The sequence below is a fragment of the Augochlora pura genome, chromosome 11 (genome assembly GCF_028453695.1).
Source record: "Augochlora pura isolate Apur16 chromosome 11, APUR_v2.2.1, whole genome shotgun sequence".
In the NCBI taxonomy this organism is placed as follows: Eukaryota; Metazoa; Arthropoda; class Insecta; order Hymenoptera; family Halictidae; genus Augochlora; species Augochlora pura.
This window is the reverse complement of record NC_135782.1, coordinates 14,997,545-15,017,592: the sequence shown is the minus strand read 5'-3', so window position 1 is coordinate 15,017,592 and position 20,048 is coordinate 14,997,545. Positions and strand designations below refer to the sequence as shown.

At 36.0% G+C, this 20,048-nt stretch overlaps 1 protein-coding gene across 1 annotated transcript in view; it reads right to left on the bottom strand.

Moving 5' to 3' along the window:
• Positions 1–17,184, bottom strand: part of Drep4 (DNA fragmentation factor-related protein 4) — a 19,744-nt gene extending 2,560 nt beyond the window's left edge. Inside the window, exons 1-4 of the mRNA XM_078194662.1 lie at positions 16,309–17,184; positions 7,129–7,230; positions 2,926–3,055; positions 1,937–1,953 (exon numbers count right to left, since the gene is read on the bottom strand). Coding sequence (XP_078050788.1) covers positions 1,937–1,953; positions 2,926–3,055; positions 7,129–7,230; positions 16,309–16,368 — 309 coding nt within the window. The 5' untranslated portion in view covers positions 16,369–17,184. The remainder of the gene's footprint in view (positions 1–1,936; positions 1,954–2,925; positions 3,056–7,128; positions 7,231–16,308) is intronic.
• Positions 17,185–20,048: the final 2,864 nt, after the last annotated feature.

Here is a 20,048-nt window from a genome sequence, read left to right as displayed (position 1 = left end):
CGACTTGCGGATATCGCTTATGGGACAAACAAAAAAGGAGAATAGTAGTTGCACGAGATGCAATTTTTAACAACACATGTGGAATTGAAAAGGAAGAAAATAATGAAGAAAAAACGTCAAAGGCAAAAATTAGAACAGAACACACAGAAGAGGATAACATACCGAATATTCAAGAAACAGAAGACAATCCTGATATACAAGAAATAGAAGAAGGTGAAACGTTGATAGATTCAGAGGAAGACACACAACGTGAAACTCGTGAGATGACAAGAAGAAGTACAAGACAAAGAAATATTCCTGACAGATATGGAAATTATTATGTACACTTAACATACTCAGAGGCAATTAATGGAAATGATTCAGACACATGGAAAGCAGCAATCCAATAAGAGAAAGACTCACTTATGAAAAATAAAACATGGATAGAAGCAGACCCAGACCAAATTAAAAACAAAAGAATCTTGACCGCGAGATGGATTTTTAAAATAAAGGAGGATGGAAGATATAGAGCACGGCTGGTAGTCAGAGGTTTCTAACAGAAGAAGGGCATAGACTACGATGAAACATATAGTCCCGTGCTACACTCAAATGTCTTTAGACTTTTAATGGCTCTTTCTATTCAAGAAGATTATTATATACTAAAATTTGATATAAAAACTGCCTTTTTATATGGAAACTTAGATGAAGAAATTTATGTAAAACTTCCAGAAGGTTTTGAAAATACAAATAAGATTTATAAACTTCAAAAAGCTATATATGGTCTTAAACAAGCACCAATAAAATGGAATCAACATTTTAAATCATTTGTAAAACGGAATGGTCTCGAACCGATTTCATCAGATCCGTGTATTTTCAAATCCAAGAAGGAAGTGATATTAGCACTATATGTAGATGACGGTGTAGTATTATGTACAAGTATGAAAGATCTGGACTTTATAAAAGAAAAATTAGCTACTGAATTTGAGGTAAAGTTTTATAACAATTTTGAAAGTTTTTTAGGTATAAATATAACAATAGAAAATAATAGATTAAAGCTAGACCAAGGTAACTATATTAAGAAACTCTTAAAAGAATATGGTATGGAGAACTCAAAGAATGTTTCTACGCCTATTGTAAGTATAAATACAGATACAGATAACGTAACATCAGAAACTCGCTTTCCTTACAGAGAATTATTAGGAAGTTTGCAGTACTTGTCAACAAAAACACGCCCAGACATTGCGTTTGCAGTTAATTACATTAGCAGATTTGTCGAAAATCCTTCAAATAATAATATATGCAATGCGAAACGAATTCTTAGATATTTTCAGGGTACCAAAAACGTTGGCATACAATATTCCAGGAACAATTCTAATCAGGTGGACGAACTAATTGCTTATAGTGAATCGGACTTTGCTGGTGACATAACCACAAGAAAAAGCACCTCAGGTTATTTGATTTTCTATGGAAACGGTCCGATTAGTTGGTGTTCGCATAAGCAAGCAATAGTAGCCCTCTCCACAACTCAAGCGGAATACATAGCGGCAGCGGAATGCTGTAAAGAATTAATTTATTTAAAAGGTATATTAGAGAAACTAACAAATAAAAAGGTAAAAGCTTTACTTATCGACAATCAGAGTGCTTTAAGCCTAATTAAAAACGGAACTATACATAAAAGAAGTAAACATATAGATGTTAGATATCATCAGCGAAAAGTATAACAATGGTTTAATAAGTTTAGAATACTGTCCTACTAATAATCAACTTGCAGACTTATTAACAAAACCACTAAGCAATGTAAGATTCCAAGAATTCAGAAATAAATTACTTTGTATAGTATAAGTTTAGTTGAATAATTATGTTACAGTTAAGAGGAAGTGTTAGAATAGCTGTTTTAGCTTATAACTGTAAACACGATATGTGTCGATATGGTAGGACACGATAGGTGTTTAATTACGTTAACGACGTCGACACCTATGTAGAGATACAATTACTATATTAAGAATTCCAGAATGTTCTCTTCTGGGAACCACCGACTCTGTTTAGCTATGTAAGATCATTCTTGTATAGAGAACGTGTACATAACGGTCACATTGTTATAATATATATATATACCAAAATCCACTGCCTGGTTATTTAACTAATTATAACATACGGAACACCCTAATATCTACTTCTCAGTGCTATGCCCTAGCTTTCCCTAATTGGGAGCTCTTAGTGGTTTCTCCTAAGATTGTCAGTCCCTTCTTGGATTTTCCTAATGCTACGCGTCTCTCCTCGGCTCTCCCCATGATTGGCAGTCTCTCCTTGACTCTCCCCAAGATTTCTAATCTCTCTTTGGCTCTCCATACTTTTACGCGTCTCTACTCAACTCTCCTTGTCCTCTCCCAAGATTTTTTGTCTCATCTTGGTTCTCCCTATAATTACTGCTCTCTCCATATCTCTCCCTAATTCCACGGCTCTCTTCGTATCTCTCTCTGGCTCTTCTCAAGTCTTGAAGTCTCTCCTAGCTCTCTAAAATCCTACACTTTCCTCTTAGAATTATTTCTTCTTTCTTGAATTCTTTCTTGAATATAAATATGAACCCTTTGCCTTCAAAGCCATTTTAGCTCTAAATCATTTTTCTAGCTTATAGTAATTCCATTTTATTTGACAAAATGTATTTTATAAATATGAATTTGTTTCTCGTGGCGCATATCAATAATTTTACCGTTAAGAATGTTTTTAATCTGTATAGTGTTAGTATAAAATTTATTTTGGGACGGAAAAGAATTAAATAAGTTTATAAATAAATAATTTTAGTGGTGCCTTAGAGTCACCACTCGAGTGCGTGATAATAATTAATATTGAAAATATTGATTAATATTGTTTAATAATGAGAAGAGCCTAAATGATAATTTTAAAATGTATTTCGTCATTTTTTTAATTATAGCGAATTATACTCACCGCTTAGTACTTTCTCTCCTGGTTTCTGCACGATCAACGTGGTCTGCGCGTCCAGAATAGAAAAATATTCCTCGTCGATCTGCGATCCGTCTAATAGGAAGACATTGACTTCGGCAAGATCATTGGTCACCTGATTAAGCAAAAGATTATATTTCTATCGTCATTGTCCTTTACGTAATTTTGACTATATTATATACATATAATATAATTTTCATATAGTATATAATATAATTGTCAATATCCTTGTACAACAAAAGATTTTCAATAAATATTGGTCGAGCATTATATATTAATTCAAACCACGAAAATAAATGTGTGAAATTTAAATGTATTAACTGGTAATTATTATAACAAGAATTTATGCGAACCTAATTATTGTAAATTATATGTTCTTTCGAAGTTGCTCTTTTGGTTATGACAAGTTTATGTAAATTGATCTTTTGGTTATATCAAGTTCAGGTAAATTGCTCTTTTGGTTATGTCAAGGCTATGTAAATTGCTCTTTTGGTTATGTCAAGTTTATGTAAATTGCTCTTTTGGTTATATCAAGTTTATGTAAATTGCTCTTTTCATTGTTTTTGCATTTATTATAGATGAAACTTAATGAAATCTGCGTGTCCATTTTTATATTATATAAATTGATGCTGCTTAGTTAATATTTAATTTAAATGTATTAACTGGTAATTATTATAACAATAATTTATGCGAACATAATTGTTGCAAATTATTTTTTTTCGAATTTGCTCTTTCGGTTGTGTCAATTTTATGTAAATTGCTCTTTTGGCTATGTCAAGTTAATGTAAATTGCTCTTTTCATTGTTTTTACATATATTATACATGAATCTTAATGAAAACTGCATCTCCATTTCCACATTATTTAAATTGATGCTGCGTAGTTAATATTAATGTTAAAGTAATATGTTAGTAATATTTTATTGTAAAAGTGGTCTCAGTAAATTGGAATTCCTGTTCTGGAGCACTGCTCTTTGAAGAATGAATTGCAATGGTTATGTCAACTCGACCGCAGTTGTTGTGTCGTCCTGTATTAAGAAACATGGTCGCGGCAGGAACAAATCGAGAGTGGGACCGAGCGCACATAACCGCAATCAATTCTTCTGTATCACAGTTTTGCGGTGGATACAGTGCTGGCTGGTAATCGTGTATTGCAACTCGTTCGTGGAGCAAAAGGGGAGACTGGAAGAGAGAAAGAGAGAAGGAGAGAGAGAGAGAGAGAGAGAGGGAGAGATAGGGAGAGAAAAACAGTTCTGTGATAAAAGAGAGTTTAAGAGTGGAGGGGAGAAAAGAAAGAGAAGGAGAGGGAGAGAAAGGGATATATATATATATATAGAGAGAGAGAGATTGGTAGCGAAAAAGAAATGCTCATTTAAAGCATCATGGTACACAAACAAATGTTCATGAAATGTACATGAAATGCAAAATTGCAACAAAATTACAACAATATTTAATAAGACAATCACAGTACAAATAAATATATAAATAACTGTAGTAAGAAATAAATAAATAAACCACCATAAATGAGCTTCATAGCCTACAAATAAATATAAATATACTTGTAATATTGCAATAAAATAGCAACAAATGACAACAATATTGTAACAAAATAACAACAAAATTCTTTAAAGCAAACAAAGTACAAGGAAGTACATACAAATACATGAATAACTGTATTAGTAAATTAAAAAACAACCCTTTCCAAATGGGTATTATAGTCCATAAACAAATGTACATAAAATTCCAACAAAATTCCAATGAAATTCCAATAAAATTGCTATGCAATTCCAACAAAATTCTAATAAAATTCCAACAAAATTCCAATGTAATTTCAACAAAACTCCATAAAAATCCTAACAAAATTGCAACAAAAATTCCAAGAAACTAAATACTCCAACAACCAACAAACATCAACAAATGAATCGTCGCGACGAGAACATCGACGATCGTCCCATAGTTCCCAGAAGAAACGGCATCGGTCGTTTGACCGCTGTCGGGAGCTAGCATAGACGGACAGCGGACCTTGACATTGAGGCTGCTCCTTGCCCGTGGCCCGGCTGGTTCGATAGAGCTGCACCCCGTGGGGTGCTGCAGGCGAACGCGATCCAGCCCCAAGGTCGTCGCGTCGCAACCGGATCATCGTTGGCCACCGCCGCCGCGCGACGCCCGCCCACGCCGTTTCGCCGAAAGCCTCTCTCCTCCGCTGATCCGCCGGGATCATCCTCCCCGCGCGGTCAGGCAATTAGCCGGGCGCGCGAACCACGCTTCCGGCACCCGGGATCCCCTGGATCGCGGTGATCCCCGGACCCGACCTCTTCCGGATCTGTTTTGTGCGAGCGAGCGCCGCGCACGCGGTTAGGCCAGCGCAACGCGCCGGGGAAAACTAGACTCTCTCTCTCTCTTCAGGGTTACGCCGTCTGCCTCAGGGTTACACACGTGCCACCCGCACACACGTAACGAAACGAAGGGACTCGTGTGGGTTTCCGCGATGAGGAAAAATTGCGAAATCAATGACGCTTTTTATTTTAATGTAATTTTTTGCCATTTACATAATTTTAGTATTGGTCTATAGAAAATATAAAAATGATATAAATTATTAAATATCTGAAATTTGTTTTTATTGGAATGATCTCTCTTTGATAATAATTAGAATTTAATTTATTTAGAATTATTGTAGAAGAAGGAGAAGAAGCAAGTATTTAATATAATATGCAAATGACGGTTATTTATTAATTTGTTGTGTTGTAATATTTGTTGTTGCTTGTTTATGTATTATGTTAAAATATGTGCCAGTTGTGTATGTCTTTTGTTAGAATTAAATTATTAATTATATATAGTATAGCATAGTACAGTACAGTACAGTATAGTATAGTACAGTATTGCATAGTATACTTACATAGTGTACTTGCAATAGTATAGTATAGTTGTACTTGTATAGCATAGTATAGTTACCGTAGCAGAATATTGTATAGTACAGTATAATACAGTACATATACAGTACCGTATTATGTCAGCTGTCTGCCACAGACTGTGACATTAGAAAAGCGCGGTAGCCAAAGGAGTAAATGAAAAGGGCGCTCGCGCGACGGGGCTGGAAAGGCGGCCGTTGATTTCGTGAATGAAACGGAGCCGATGAAACACGGCCGGGGATTTTCCGCTGGGGGGATTTTTCTCGCGGTTCGTTGGAACAATCGGCGACGAAACACACAGCAGGGGAGGCGTGTGTTACAATTTTTGCGCCGGGCCGGCTGTATGGATCAGCTGCGAGGCTTTTATGACCCAGTTTCTGGGCGGACACACTTTTATTAGAACACGTAAAAGCAACGTGCGGCACACCCGCGATACGGGTTTTCGCGGATCGGTCGAGAACGCTCGCGACGCCCTTCGAAGCACGAGGGATCCGATCGATCGCTTTCGAACCGAGCGGGACGCGGCGTGCATACGGTCTCGGGACGCGCGGGTTCGCCGCGGGGCCGATATTTTATCAAAAAATATTTTGAAAAAAGTAACCGTGATTTTTTATCAGTTTTACTCGTTATTAACACGGCCACGTGGTTTATACATTTTTAAATGAAAGAATAATTTGATCAAATCTTCTGTATTGATAATACATAATAATATAATAATAATAATGCAAAAATATTCGTTAACGTTATGAAAATAGGCTGAAATGATTCCTTGGTTAATTTCAAGCAACTTTTTCCTTTGCGGAAATCTCCTACGTGGCTTCGTTGACGAGTTATTCGCAAGAAACGCTGTCCAATCAGCGCACAGTTAAAACGTTATATACTCACTCCTCTGATTGGTCCGCGTTTTCTGTTAATATCTTGTAAACGACATCTCGGACACGATTTTCGCAAAGGAAAAAGTTACTTGAAATCATCCCAGCAATCTGCCCTTCGAAGGGCTTCCAATAATTTCGCTGATTTGTTATTAAATTTTAGAATCTATTGCTAATTAATTACTAATATTCTTAAAGTAATAAGATACTAAACAAATCAGTTCGCGATCATCTTACAATTCCTTGTTACCTGGTGATGAGCTGCTGCCAGAGATCGGAAAGTAGGGCAGAGGTATGCGATTTCAATCGGAAAATATTTGTTGCCGCTTTTAGGTGCTTTCAGACGGGCAGGAGCGAGGGCCTTTGAGACGGGTATCGATTGCCAGATATAGTATTGATGTTACACTCACGTTCAGCTTGGCGCACGCTTTCCGCTTCAACTCTTGCAAGCTCCTGCAGGCCACGCCGAACTTCCTCGTGCGGCTCACGTCGGTGACCTTGTAGCCCTTCAGCTGAAACAATCGCCGTAGCTTTGTGTCAGGAGCGTAAACTCGGCCAACGATGTGTAATCGCGTCCGCCACGGAACAAGCTTCGCTTTTACGCGCGTCTTACGATCACCGTTCGCGATTTTATTGCAAAAGTAGTAGACATGTCGTTCGACAATAATTTGTAATTTATATTAGATTTTATTGTTAGTTAAGACCTTTATATGGGAGATGATCTTTTTATGTAGGAATTGAAATTTTTATGTGGGAATTGAAATTTTAATACAGTAAATGATATTTTTATATGAAGATTTATATTTTTATATAATAATTGATATTTTGTAATAATTCATATTTTTGTATAGTATGTTACGTACGGAGATTTTCTCACGACGTTTTTCTTTCCTTCTTGAAGACATATTCGAGATAACGTCGGCGATGAACGCGACCCTTTCATTTAAAAATAGAACATCTAAACTACCATATGGGGCGCGAGCTCAATAAGGGCCACACATCCCCGATTCTTAGAACCATACGCGGCGTGATCTGGGTCACGTAGGCCCAATCCCCACTACCGAATTTTCCAGTTCAACTACGTATAAAAGGGCTGAGATTTTTCTTCTCAGCGGGCAGTTTCAAGTCAAATCGCGACGCGAGACGTAGTAAGATCGAGCCAAGTTCTCCTTCGAGCAATAGTTAACCCCCGCTGACTTGGTGCGAAAACCAGGGAGCGTGTCTTAGGACCATCGCGAATCTTACACTACACTCATACACTTGTAATAGATTGAAGTTGTTAAATTATATTAGTTTTACTTTCAATTCAGTGTACAAGCTTATTTCATTCCATCTCCCAGTTCGAGTCAGTTGTTGGTAACGATCCCACAAAGATACACCTTTACCGCTCGAAGTGTATCTACTAATATTTCTTTGAAGTTACGAGGCAAAATTAGAGTCAATCCAAAAACCCATTACCCAATCAGGTGGCGACCCGGTGATGAAATAGGCACCGGCCAGTCCACGAAACCAACCTCCTATCTAAGGTGGCGACCCGATGATGAAATAGGCAACGGCCAGTCCACGCAATTTCCTCCTAAGGCGGCGACCCGGTGATGAAATAGGCACCGGCCAGTCCGTGAACAAAACCCATCACCCAGGTGGCGACCCGTTGATGAAATAGGCAACGGCCAGTCCGTGAAACACATCCTACAAGGTAGCGACCCGGTGATGAAATTGGCATCGGCCAGTCCACGAATTCCTCCCAAATTTCCGCACAAACTCATTTACTTCCGGCCACGTGTGCAGTGGCCCTCGGCTCGTAACATAATCAATATTTCTATATAATAATTGATATTTTTATACGGTAATTGATATTTATAATTAGTAATTAATATTTTTACATATTAATTGCTATTTTCATATAGTAATTGACATTTCTAAATAGTAATTGATATTCCTATATAATAATTGATATTTTGTAATTATATATATATATATATATATATATATATATATCTGTTAATTTAGCTTGAATTAAGCCTTCCATTCAATTTTTATTTTGAGCTGTTTGAAATAAAAAAAAAAAATAAAAATTGTAGTACCATGTTGGGGTCACGAGTGACCCCAGCGTGCCATTTAAATTAACACAGTTTCTTCAGCGAAACGTATTTCAATTTTTATACAAACAAATATTTAATTTGAAATTTAATTCATTTAATTTCTATATTATATCGAATTTAATTTTTACATTTTATTTAAATTTAATTTCATAATTCTCACAGAAACTTTGCGTGCTTCTAGTATGCTGAATAATTTCCAGCATTGATGATAATCGAATGGAATTTCATTACAGTAATATATGACCTATATTATCAAAATAATAATAATTTTTGATACATAACCTAAATTAGCCGAAATGTCTAAAAAAGGAGTTTCTTTCAGAGAAGTAATCGCGATGGAATAAATCCTGAGAAAATCAGAAGGTTCTGTGCGCGCAAGTTTCGGATCTTTGATTGGTGGAAAGCGAGCACCGAGCTGCTGAAGAGGGGAGAGGCGTTTTGCCGGAATCCCCTAAGCGGAAATCGCGGAGCGTGGCGCGAGAGAGATAGAGTGAGGAGGAGGAGAAATATGAGCGCGGTGGGACGAAAATGGGAACCGACTTCCACGGGATCCGAGACTTAACCTAGGGGATCCATTAGCGTAACGAGGGAGGGCTTAATGAAATCGAGGAAATTCCGACGACGGAACGCTTACACTACCACCACTCTCTCTCTCTCTCTTGCTTCATCCGATTGGTCTCTATACTGTACTCGATTTCTCTCTCATATTTTCTCTTACTCTTTACTCTCTCTCTCTCTCTCTCTCTCTCTCTCTCTCTCTCACTTTTACTCGTTATTGTCACGGCCACGCGGTTTATACATTTTTTAATGAAAGAATAATTTGATCAAATCTTCTGTGTTGGTAATACATAATAATATAATAATAATGGAAAAATGTTGTTAACGTTATGAAAATAGGCTGAGGTGATTCCTTGGTTGATTTCAAGCAACTTTTTCCTTTGCAGAAATCTTCTACGTGGCTTCGTTAACGAGTTATTCGCAAGAAACGCTGTCCAATCAGCGCACAGTTAACACATTTTGTTCTCACTTCTCCGATTGGTCCGTGTTTTCTGTTAATATCTCGTAAACAACGCCTCGGACACGATTTTCGCAAAGGAAAAAGTTACTTGAAATCACCTCAGCAAGCTGCCACTCGAAGGGCTTCCAATAATTTTACTAAATTGTTATTAAATTCCTTCTCTCTCTCTTTCTGTTTCGTTGTTCTACAATTTTTTAAATCTAAATTTATATAATATAATATTATATAATATAGTATTTTATAATGTTATCTATTATATAAAAATAAGTCGGGTTTTCCTTCCTGACGCTATAACTCCAGAACGCACGAACCGATTTCCACGGTTTTGCATTCGTTGGAAAGGTCTCGGGCTCCGTGAGGTTTATAGCAACCAAAATTCTGGAAAAATTTCAACAGAAAAGCAGGAAAACAGGGAAAATCATTTTTCACATACAGTGCCATCTCTGATACATAGCATGTACTACAAACCAATATGGTTTATAAAACAAAAAAAATAACTTTTCTTCATCTTTTAATCCCCAAACGAAATGTTACAAAAAACGAAGCCATCTGGTGGCGAAACGGAGTTCGCCAGGTTTGCTAGTATTATATAATGATTGTCAACGACTCGTAGCAACAGTTTCGTTGTTCAACAATTATTCGAATCTAAACTTTATCGTTGTAATAATTATTTTGGAACGTAATGGAATAATATTAGTGGTGTCCCAGAGTCACTGTTCGAGTGAAAAGGGTTAACCCACTTTTCGCTGCTACTGTTGGTATATATAATTCTGGTAAACAGATTTTTCCCGGTTAATTGTTCTACCTTCGCTCTTTTGGTGCTTGCTTTTGTGCTCTCTTGTTCATTGAATTAAAATGCGTAGGCTGGCTTCGCTTTGCTTTGCGGCGCTTTTATCGTGCTTGGTGCTCGCTACATTTTCGAGATCCGATTAACATCGTTTAGTTCAAAGGATGTTTATGCACTTGTTTTAAACAAATTGAGAGGCGATGTTACTTTTAACGGGGTGTAGAAGTTATTGTTTAATTAATACGGTTTTGAAGTGTGAGAATATCGTATATGTGGTATTATATTTCTATTTTTATTTTATATACCTTCAAAGGAAATTATAAAATGAAATATATAAATAAAGTAAAGGAGATATGTACTTACGATTGGAACTTACGATTTTTTAAAGGAAATTAACATAGTTAATTTTCAACAAATCAGAATAGATAATATTCCTCCAAACTCCCCAAATAAAAATAATCGAGTGTCAATATAAATTAAAAAATTCTACAGTGCCTTTTTCCTGTTAGGCGTCTTTTAGTTTTAAAATAATATTAACATAAATTTTGCAAAGGAGTATAAAACGTTATAATTAATACTACATAATAAAGAAAAATTATACGAACTCATATTAAATAAATTAAGAAAGATATAAAATTAATTTCAGATATATGCAAATTAATGTTCAACAAGTCAGAATAAACAATATTCCTCAAATAAAAAGAATCGAACCACAATATAAATTAACATATTTTACAGTGCCCTTTTTCTATCAAAAATTTTCTATCTTCCAAACAAGATTAACATAATTTTTCAAACAACAATTTTAACCTAAAATCAATACAATTTACTAAGTAGTAATTACAATACAAATTTATTATGATTTACATAAATTTATTATTATTCATTATTTATATATTATATAAAATTATTACTGTTCAACAAATTATAGTGAACATAATTTTATTCGAAAGCTCGAAGCATGGAGGAATCCAGGCCTCGATATAAACCGAGAAGTTATCCGCGTTTCATGTTGATTTTAATTAGACTAATTTCATTGGGCAGCGAGCCGCGCGCAGGGGAGGGGGGTTGTTACCTTTCCGATGCACATCGGCCACGAATAATTGGGTTAAACGTTGTAATCGCGGGCGACTGGCTGGACAATCGGGCACAATTAATGCCGCAGAAACGATCTGGGGAAACAATTTAAAACGGGCTGCTTCAACGAGCCGTACGCCGAGGCAGCCTTATAGGGGGTGTTTCGCTTATCCAGTACAGTCGAATATCTTCGCTGTTAGGCACAATTGAATGTTATAGTTGGAAATGAAATAAATGCAACGAAATAAATAAATTAAATAAATTAAATAAAATAAATAAAATGAACGAAATAAATGAATCGAAATGAATAAAATCAGCGAACTAAATGAACCAAAATAAATAAAATAAATGAAATAAATTAGAGAGCAGCTATTTGCAATCTATAATACTAAAATTATTAAACAACATTTCTGTGCGTCCGTAAAAATTTGTTTTAATTACCATAAATCGCGGTCTCAGTTCTCCGTTATCAAAATTTCGCGAGATAAGTCGTTATGCAAATTAGACTTGTTTTTTAATCAAAATATTGTTATCTCGAAGACCGCGGCTATATCTTAATAACGTTAAGACGACGTCTCGATATCTCTTTGCCGCTCGTGCGACACTTCCACTTGAAAAGATTTGGCAACCGTCGAAGCGGCGCATTCCGAAACGGAATCCTCGGCCTCGAACGAACGAGAGAAAGAGGGAGAGAGAGAGAGAGAGAGAGAGAGAGAGGGAGAGAGAGGGAGAATCAGTTGTTGAACGTCGACTACGCGCCGAACTTCGAGCTCGGATATCTCCGAACGGAAAACAAGCGACTTAGAAAGGAAACCCGTCGACTGACACACAAAGACCGATTTCGATGGAGCTCCGCGCGAGTGTTTAATGGACCTACCTGACGATTCAACCGTATTTCGGTTCGCTATTTGCTTTAAGGAGAAATCAACACCTTTGTCGGGAACGAGTGTTCCGTGCGAACGATTAGAAACCGCAGGCGACGGTAGCCGTTTCAAAAAGTTTCGGCGTTTGACAACCCCTAAGTTCGAAAATGGATTTCTCGACTGCCGTAAAAGATATTCGAATGAACCCAAAGGCATGTTGTAGAGGTTATTGGTTAGTGAATTTTTTCCAAATTTTAGCTTGCCAGATGAAGATAGAAAAAATTTATCTAGTATAGATCGTTTTCGAAGAGGATATTGCAGGATACTGGATTAACGTTTAGCAACCCCTAAATTAAAAATTAGATTTCTCGAACAACGTAAAAGATATTGAAATGAGACGAAAACCGTATTACAGAGCGTACTTTCCTCTTACATCATGAATTTTCTCAAAATTCCAGCTCGCTCGATAAAGTTATAAAAAATTCGTTTTTGAAAACATCAATATAGGAGAAATTCTAGCTTTACCATTCAAGGACCCCTAAATTAAAAACTAGATTTCTCGAACACCGTAAAAGATATCCAAACGAGCCAAAAACCATATTACAGAGCGTACTTTCCTCTTAGATCATGAATTTTTTCAAAATTCCATCTCGCTCGAGAAGGTTGGAGAAAATTGTTCTCGTGGGAGCGATTACCGAAGTCTTCGGCTTCGGAGTATTACCGAGCTTGAACATTCTCAGCGATGAGAATGAAACTTGGATAGCGGCGTTATTCGAACTACAGTAATAGCGAAGCACTTTTCCGTCGTTTAATGTTCCCGGAGCGATCCCCGGCTCCCCCTCCCTCCCACCCTTCCACCGTCACTTCAGAAGCTGTTCGAGCCTCTTTATTTCGCATGCACTCGACATTTCTCACTCTCGAGTCCGATGGCGCACGAGTGGGGGACACTTGAAAAACACCGGCCTGACCCCCTTCGATAATATTCAGGGAGCGACGAGCACCCGGCACCGAATCTCCTATTATCACTTTCACGTCCGCTGTTTGTGCGCTCCACTCCCGGTTATTGTTTAGCATCCTTGCGGCTCGAGTGTTTTTCCGAGCCACGCGTCAACAATCCCCGTTACATGCGTTAGTTTAGAGGACGCGTGACGCGCCGCGTCCCGCACGCGATTCGGTTTCAGACGGCTGCGAGAGTTCTGTTTACTATCGAACCACCTTGAGCGACGGTGCACATTGATTCGGACGGTAAACACGCTCGCCATCATTTTTTATTTCTATTCAACCATGGGAACCTTTTAATATCAACATTAAATTTTACGCTCGGTGAACTCAATTTTTATTTTCATTAGAGAAAGAGTTATTTAGATTTAAAAATAAAAGAAAAATAGCAAAATTGCATTGCAAGAGATAAAAAAATACCCGGCTTGTTTAACTATGATAAATATTAAAATATATTGAAAATTGTGAAAACTTTTTATTCTCGACAGAAATTTTTTACTTGGAATTCAATTTTTATTTCTATTAGAAAGCAAGTTACTTGGGTTTATAAATAAAAGAAAAATAGCAAAATTGCATTGCAAGAGTTAAAAAAATACCTGCCTTGTTTAACTATAATAAATATTAAAATATATTGAAAATTGTAAAAACCTTTTATTCTCGACAGAAATTTTTCATTCGGTGATTTCAATTTTTATTTCCATTAGAGAGAACGTTATTTAGATTTAAAAATGAAAGAAAAATAGCAAAATTGAATTGCAAAAAATATAAAAATATCAGCCTTGTATAACTATAATAAATATTAGAATACATTGAAAATTGTGAAAACCTTTTATCAGAAATTTTTTACTCGGTGAATTTAATTTTTATTGCCATTAGAGAAATAGTTATTTTGGATTTAAAAATAAAAGGAAAATAGCAAAATTGCATTACAAGAGATAAAAAATACCTGCCTTGTTTAACTATAATAAAAATTAAAATACGTTGAAAATAAGGCGACAACGTGACGAAACGTTTCGAGATATTTCACAATTTTCTCTCGTGTTGATTTTTGTTGCAAGTGAATGTAAAACTGTTTTTTAAAGTTGTAAACACAGTGTGTAGGTCATCGCGTGGTATGTAAACATTGTGCAGACGGTGGAAGAAATAGGAACAGCATGGTTTTGCTACTGTCGGGTGGTACTAAAAAAAACTCTGGAACGATGTAACACGATCCTAGGATCACCTGTCGTGTTTTGGCTACGCTGTTGTTTCACCAAGTTGTTGTCACTATTGTTTATATTTCAGCGGAATATCATTTCATTTTACCGGTTCCGTTTTACTTCGACGAAGAAATGTAATTCGAACGTTGGGATAGCAATCAATTACGAGGCAGTAGCGAAACAGAAAAACCGTACATGAAACGACCGCAAACAAGAATGTTATATCTGTTCGAACTGCAATTTGTATTCCGGAGCGGAGTCGATTAAATCAGCACACCGAAATACTATCCAATAACGTGGGAATCAACTTTAAATCAGCCGTACGAAAAATTAGTAATATCCTTTCGAAATTGTTATTTGGAGGATAATTGTTATTTTGTGGGATTTGTGTATGTTTATGTGAAAAAAAGAATGAGAGTTAAATAGAAATATCAAGAGACGAAAGAAGTATTAAGAAAAATCCAAAGTATTTAAGAAAAGACTCAAATATCGAGAAAGAGACCAGCATTCGAGATAACACTCAAGGTGTCAAGAAAAGTTTGACATATCAAGAGAAACCCAATATATCAGGAATAAACACAATATATCAAGAAAAACCCAATATATCAGGAATAAACACAGTGTATCAAGAAAAACCCAACATATCAAGAAAGACCCAGTGTATAAAGAAAAACTCAATATATTAAGGGGAACCTAATACATCAAGGAGAACCCAATATATCAAGAAAAACCCAGGATATCAAGAATAATTCAATATATTAAGAAAAACCCAATACATCAAGAAACCCGCAACATATCAGGAGAAACACAATATATCAAGAAGAACCCAACATATCAAGAAGAACCCAGCATATCAAGAAGAACCCAACATATCAAGAAGAACCCAACATATCAAGAAAGACCCAGTGCATCAAGAAAGACTCAACATATTCAGGGGAACCTAATATATTAAGAAAAACAAGAGATATCAAGAAAAGCTCAATATATCTAGAAGAAGCCAATATATCTAGAAAAACCCAATATATCAGGAAAAACCCAGTATATCGAGGTCACTATCGCAGTCCACGAGAGAGAGACAGAGATAAATAGAGAAATAGGGAGAAGGAGGGAAAAGAAATATAGAGAAATAAAGATACAGTGAGGAAGAGAGAAAGCGTGAGAGAAAAGGAGGTAAAGAAAACTAGAAATAGAGGGAAAAATAAATAGAGAAAGAGAGAGAGAAGAGGTGGTAGGGAGGACTAGAAATAGAGGGAAAAATAAATAGAAGAAGAGAGTTAGAAAGAAAGAGAGAGGGAGAGAGAGAGAGAGAGAGAGAGAGAGAGAGAAATAGATAGAGACAGAGAAAAAGAGATATTGAGAAAGGAAGTGAGAGAGATAAAGACATAGAAAGAGAGACAGATCGAGAAAGCATAGACAAAAATCAAGAGAGCGAGCGAGCGAGCGAGCGAGAGAGAGAGAGAGAGAGAGAGAGAGAGAGAGAGAGAGAGAGAGAGTCGGTTCGACCTTGCCCAATGATCGTTCACGCGAAAGTAGTTCTTTGTTTACCTCGCTCACTTTTGCCGGTGTCTCGGTGAGCCGTCGGAAGCAGCCGGCGATGAGAGACATGATAGCGGCGGCCCGTGGCTTCCGGGGGGCCGGCGTTGGGACCTCTCTCTGTGGGTCTGCGATCCTAGCCGGCTGGGTGCGGAGTGGGGGGGAGCCGGAACAGCTGTCGGCGCGGCGCCAGAGACCCCAAGGTCTTCTTTCTTCGGCCGTGACAGTGACGTTTATCGGTCAACAGCCAGTCGTGGAACCGAATTACACCGAACTATACTGAACTATACTGAACTATACTGAACTATAGCGAACTATAGCGAACTGAACCGGACTATGGTGAACTGAACCGAATTAAATCGAACTAAACCGAATTAACTAAAAATAAACCGAATTAAATTGTACTGTACCGAACTATATAAAATTAAACCAAAGTATACCAAAGTATACCAAATTGAACCGAACTGAACCAAACTGAACCGAACTATACTAAATTAAGCCGAACCGCACCGCACTATACGAAATTAAATCAAACTGTACCGCACTGTACCAAATTAAATCGAACTGTACCGATCCGAGCTGCGTGGAACAGCGTCGAACGAACCGAACCGTCGCGACCGGACCGAGCTGATCCGATCCGAGCCGCGATCGTCGTGGGCGGCGAGGGGAAGGTGGGGGCCCCAGCAGAAGAATAAATCAGCGGACGTGGTGAACAGGTGGAACGGAAGGAGAGCTATCTGTTGCCGCCGCTTTCGAGCTCGGCCCGCCGACGAACCGGGGGACGGAGGGACGTGAAAAGGGTGGCGCGGAGAGGAGATAGAAAACGGTGTACCACCGTGAACGGATCGCGGGGAAGGAATGACGCGACGCTCGAGACCAGCCTCGGACCAGAGATGCACCGGGAAATGCGCCTGCGAGCTGCCAGCCGAGCTCGCACGACTAGATGGCAGCACCTCACGGACTGCATCGTGCGGTGCCTCGACGAAGATATCGAAAAAATGATCTGGAAAATGTGTTATACTCTGTTACGATCTGTTACAATTTATATTTGTTGAATTTATCATGATTTTTATTTATTGAATTTGTTACGATCTGTTACAATTTATATTTGTTGAATTTATTATGATTTTTATTTATTGGATTTATTACCATTTTTAGTTGCTTAAACTGTTACGATTTTTAGTTGTTTAAACTGTTACACTTTATATTTGTTTAAACTGTAACACATTATATTTGTTTAAACTAAATATAAACACTTTACATTTTTTTAAATGTTACACACTTTATTTGTTTAATCTGTTGTAATTTGTATTTGTTCAAGACATTACAATCTTTGTCTATGAAGTTTACTGTAAATTGTAGTTATTCAATTTATTACTATGAATGTTTATCATATCTAGTAGAATTTTTATTTATTAAAGCTGTTACGATTTGGGTTTAATCAATTTATTACTATTTCTATTTATTAAATATATTAATAATGAAATAGCGAAATCCATGATAGTTTATGTTTATAAATCTAGTACAATTTATATTTGGTAAATCTGTTGCAATTTATATTTACAAAGTTTATTGCCATTTATATTTGGTAAATCTGTTGCAATTTATATTTATAAAATTTATTACAATTTCTGTTTATAAAATTTATTACAATTTATATATACACTCTATACTATAATTTAAAGGTCCTAATTAAATTCCTATACAGAAATAAAAATCTACTACAATTTGAACGTCTATCAAAAAATTTCAGCAATTGAAATTTTACATTAAAAATCTGTGATAATTGAATTTTACTCGAATTTAAAATTACAACATTAATCTAAGCTTCTATTAAAAATTCGCTACAATGAAAATCTCTAACAAAATCCATTCTAATTAAATTTCTCACATAAAATATTTATTATAATTAATCTGAAATCTATTTGAACGAAACTAATTTGAACAACCATTAAATATCCATCACATATATTAAATCACCATTGAAATTCCTAACAAAGTCTATCATAAATGTCGCGTCACAAAATGCTCTACATTTATTTCATCAAATAAACCTCGTTAAAGTGAATATCATTAAACGAATGAAAATAATATACATAAACTTGTTCGTACAATAGTTTAATGCCACGGGTCCCGTCCATCAAACTGTTCTCTGCCAGCAGCAACGCTACTAAATTACGCGAAACGTGAGCCGCTGAAACAACAATGGCCGCGTAAAATGTGGACATTCGATTGTACGTCAATCTTTCATCTCGTCTCATTTTAATATCGCACGCAACAGCGAATAAATGCATTTACACACACATTGAAAATCGATGCGGGCAAAACACACGCAGCTGATTCGAGAGACGGCTAAATCGATTATAGTCTTCGACGCCGCTTTGTAAATTCATCTATACGCGATGGACTTATAATAGCTGCCGATTTTATCGACTTTTATTCCGCTTGTACACTAACCACCAAAAGTATTAGGACATTTAGATAATTAGGAAATCGTTAAGGGATTTTACTTAATTGTTTGAAATCGTTGTGATTTTATTTAATTGATTTGGTTGTTATTTCAAGGTTAATTGTATTAATTTTTGGTATATTTTTATTTATGTTAAATAGGAATATTTATGTATGTAAAAGATATAATATTATTTATATGTTGTTTCTGATATTGTGTTAATAATTATATTATATTATTCATGGCTATGGTTATCACTTTATTTAATTGATTTGTTCTTAATTCAAGGTTAATTGTACTAATTTTTGCTATATTTTTATTTATGTGCAAATAGGAATATTTATGTATGTAAAAGATGTAGTATTATTTATATATTGTTTTTGTTATTGTGTTAATAATTATATTATATTATTCATGGATATGGTCATCACTTTATTTAATTGATTTGTTCTTAATTCAAGGTTAATTGTATTAATTTTTGCTATATTTTTATTTATGTGTAAATAGGAATATTTATGTATGTAAAAGATATAGTATTATTTATATATTGTTTTTGTTATTGTGTTAATAATTATATTATATTATTCATGGATATGGTCATCATTTTATTTAATTGATTTGTTCTTAATGCAAAGATCAGAATTATTTTATATTTTCTTTTATATATATTTCTTATACATAATAATTCGAGATACAAAATAATATATTTATCTGCAGTGTTTCAGTGCAGAATTTCACATTTCCAACAAGACTATTGAAACGCCAAATTTTTATAGAAGAATAAGACAGTACAATTTTTATAAAATAAATTCATTTGCGATCATTGTCGACTAACCTTCACCGTTGCATCATCGATCGACTGCGGAGATTTTTCCGATTAAAATGAGTCCGAACACGGTACAAATCGGATTAATTTAAGCTGCTCACAGATTAATTGAATAGTAACCTACCGCGTGAGTAAAGAAACTTGCAAAACCTCGTATACCTTCTATCTATATTCTCCTTTCTACATTTCTCTACGTATCTACTTTCTCCAATACAATGTCTAGAAAACTATAACACAGATTACGGTACAAACAGAGCCTTTGAAGATCGACTAATTCGAAGTTAAAGTTATCCAAGTCGCGCGTCACACCCGGTATAATAATAATAATCAATAAACGTAGCCCGATTTCCGTCGTGTTTGGACACATTTTCATCAGAAGAATCTCACCTAGCGATTGGTACGAATATCATCGAACCCTCTGCCCTTTTCAAGGGTCACTATATCCAAGGCCCTTTCAAAGTCATCGACTTTTCTTCA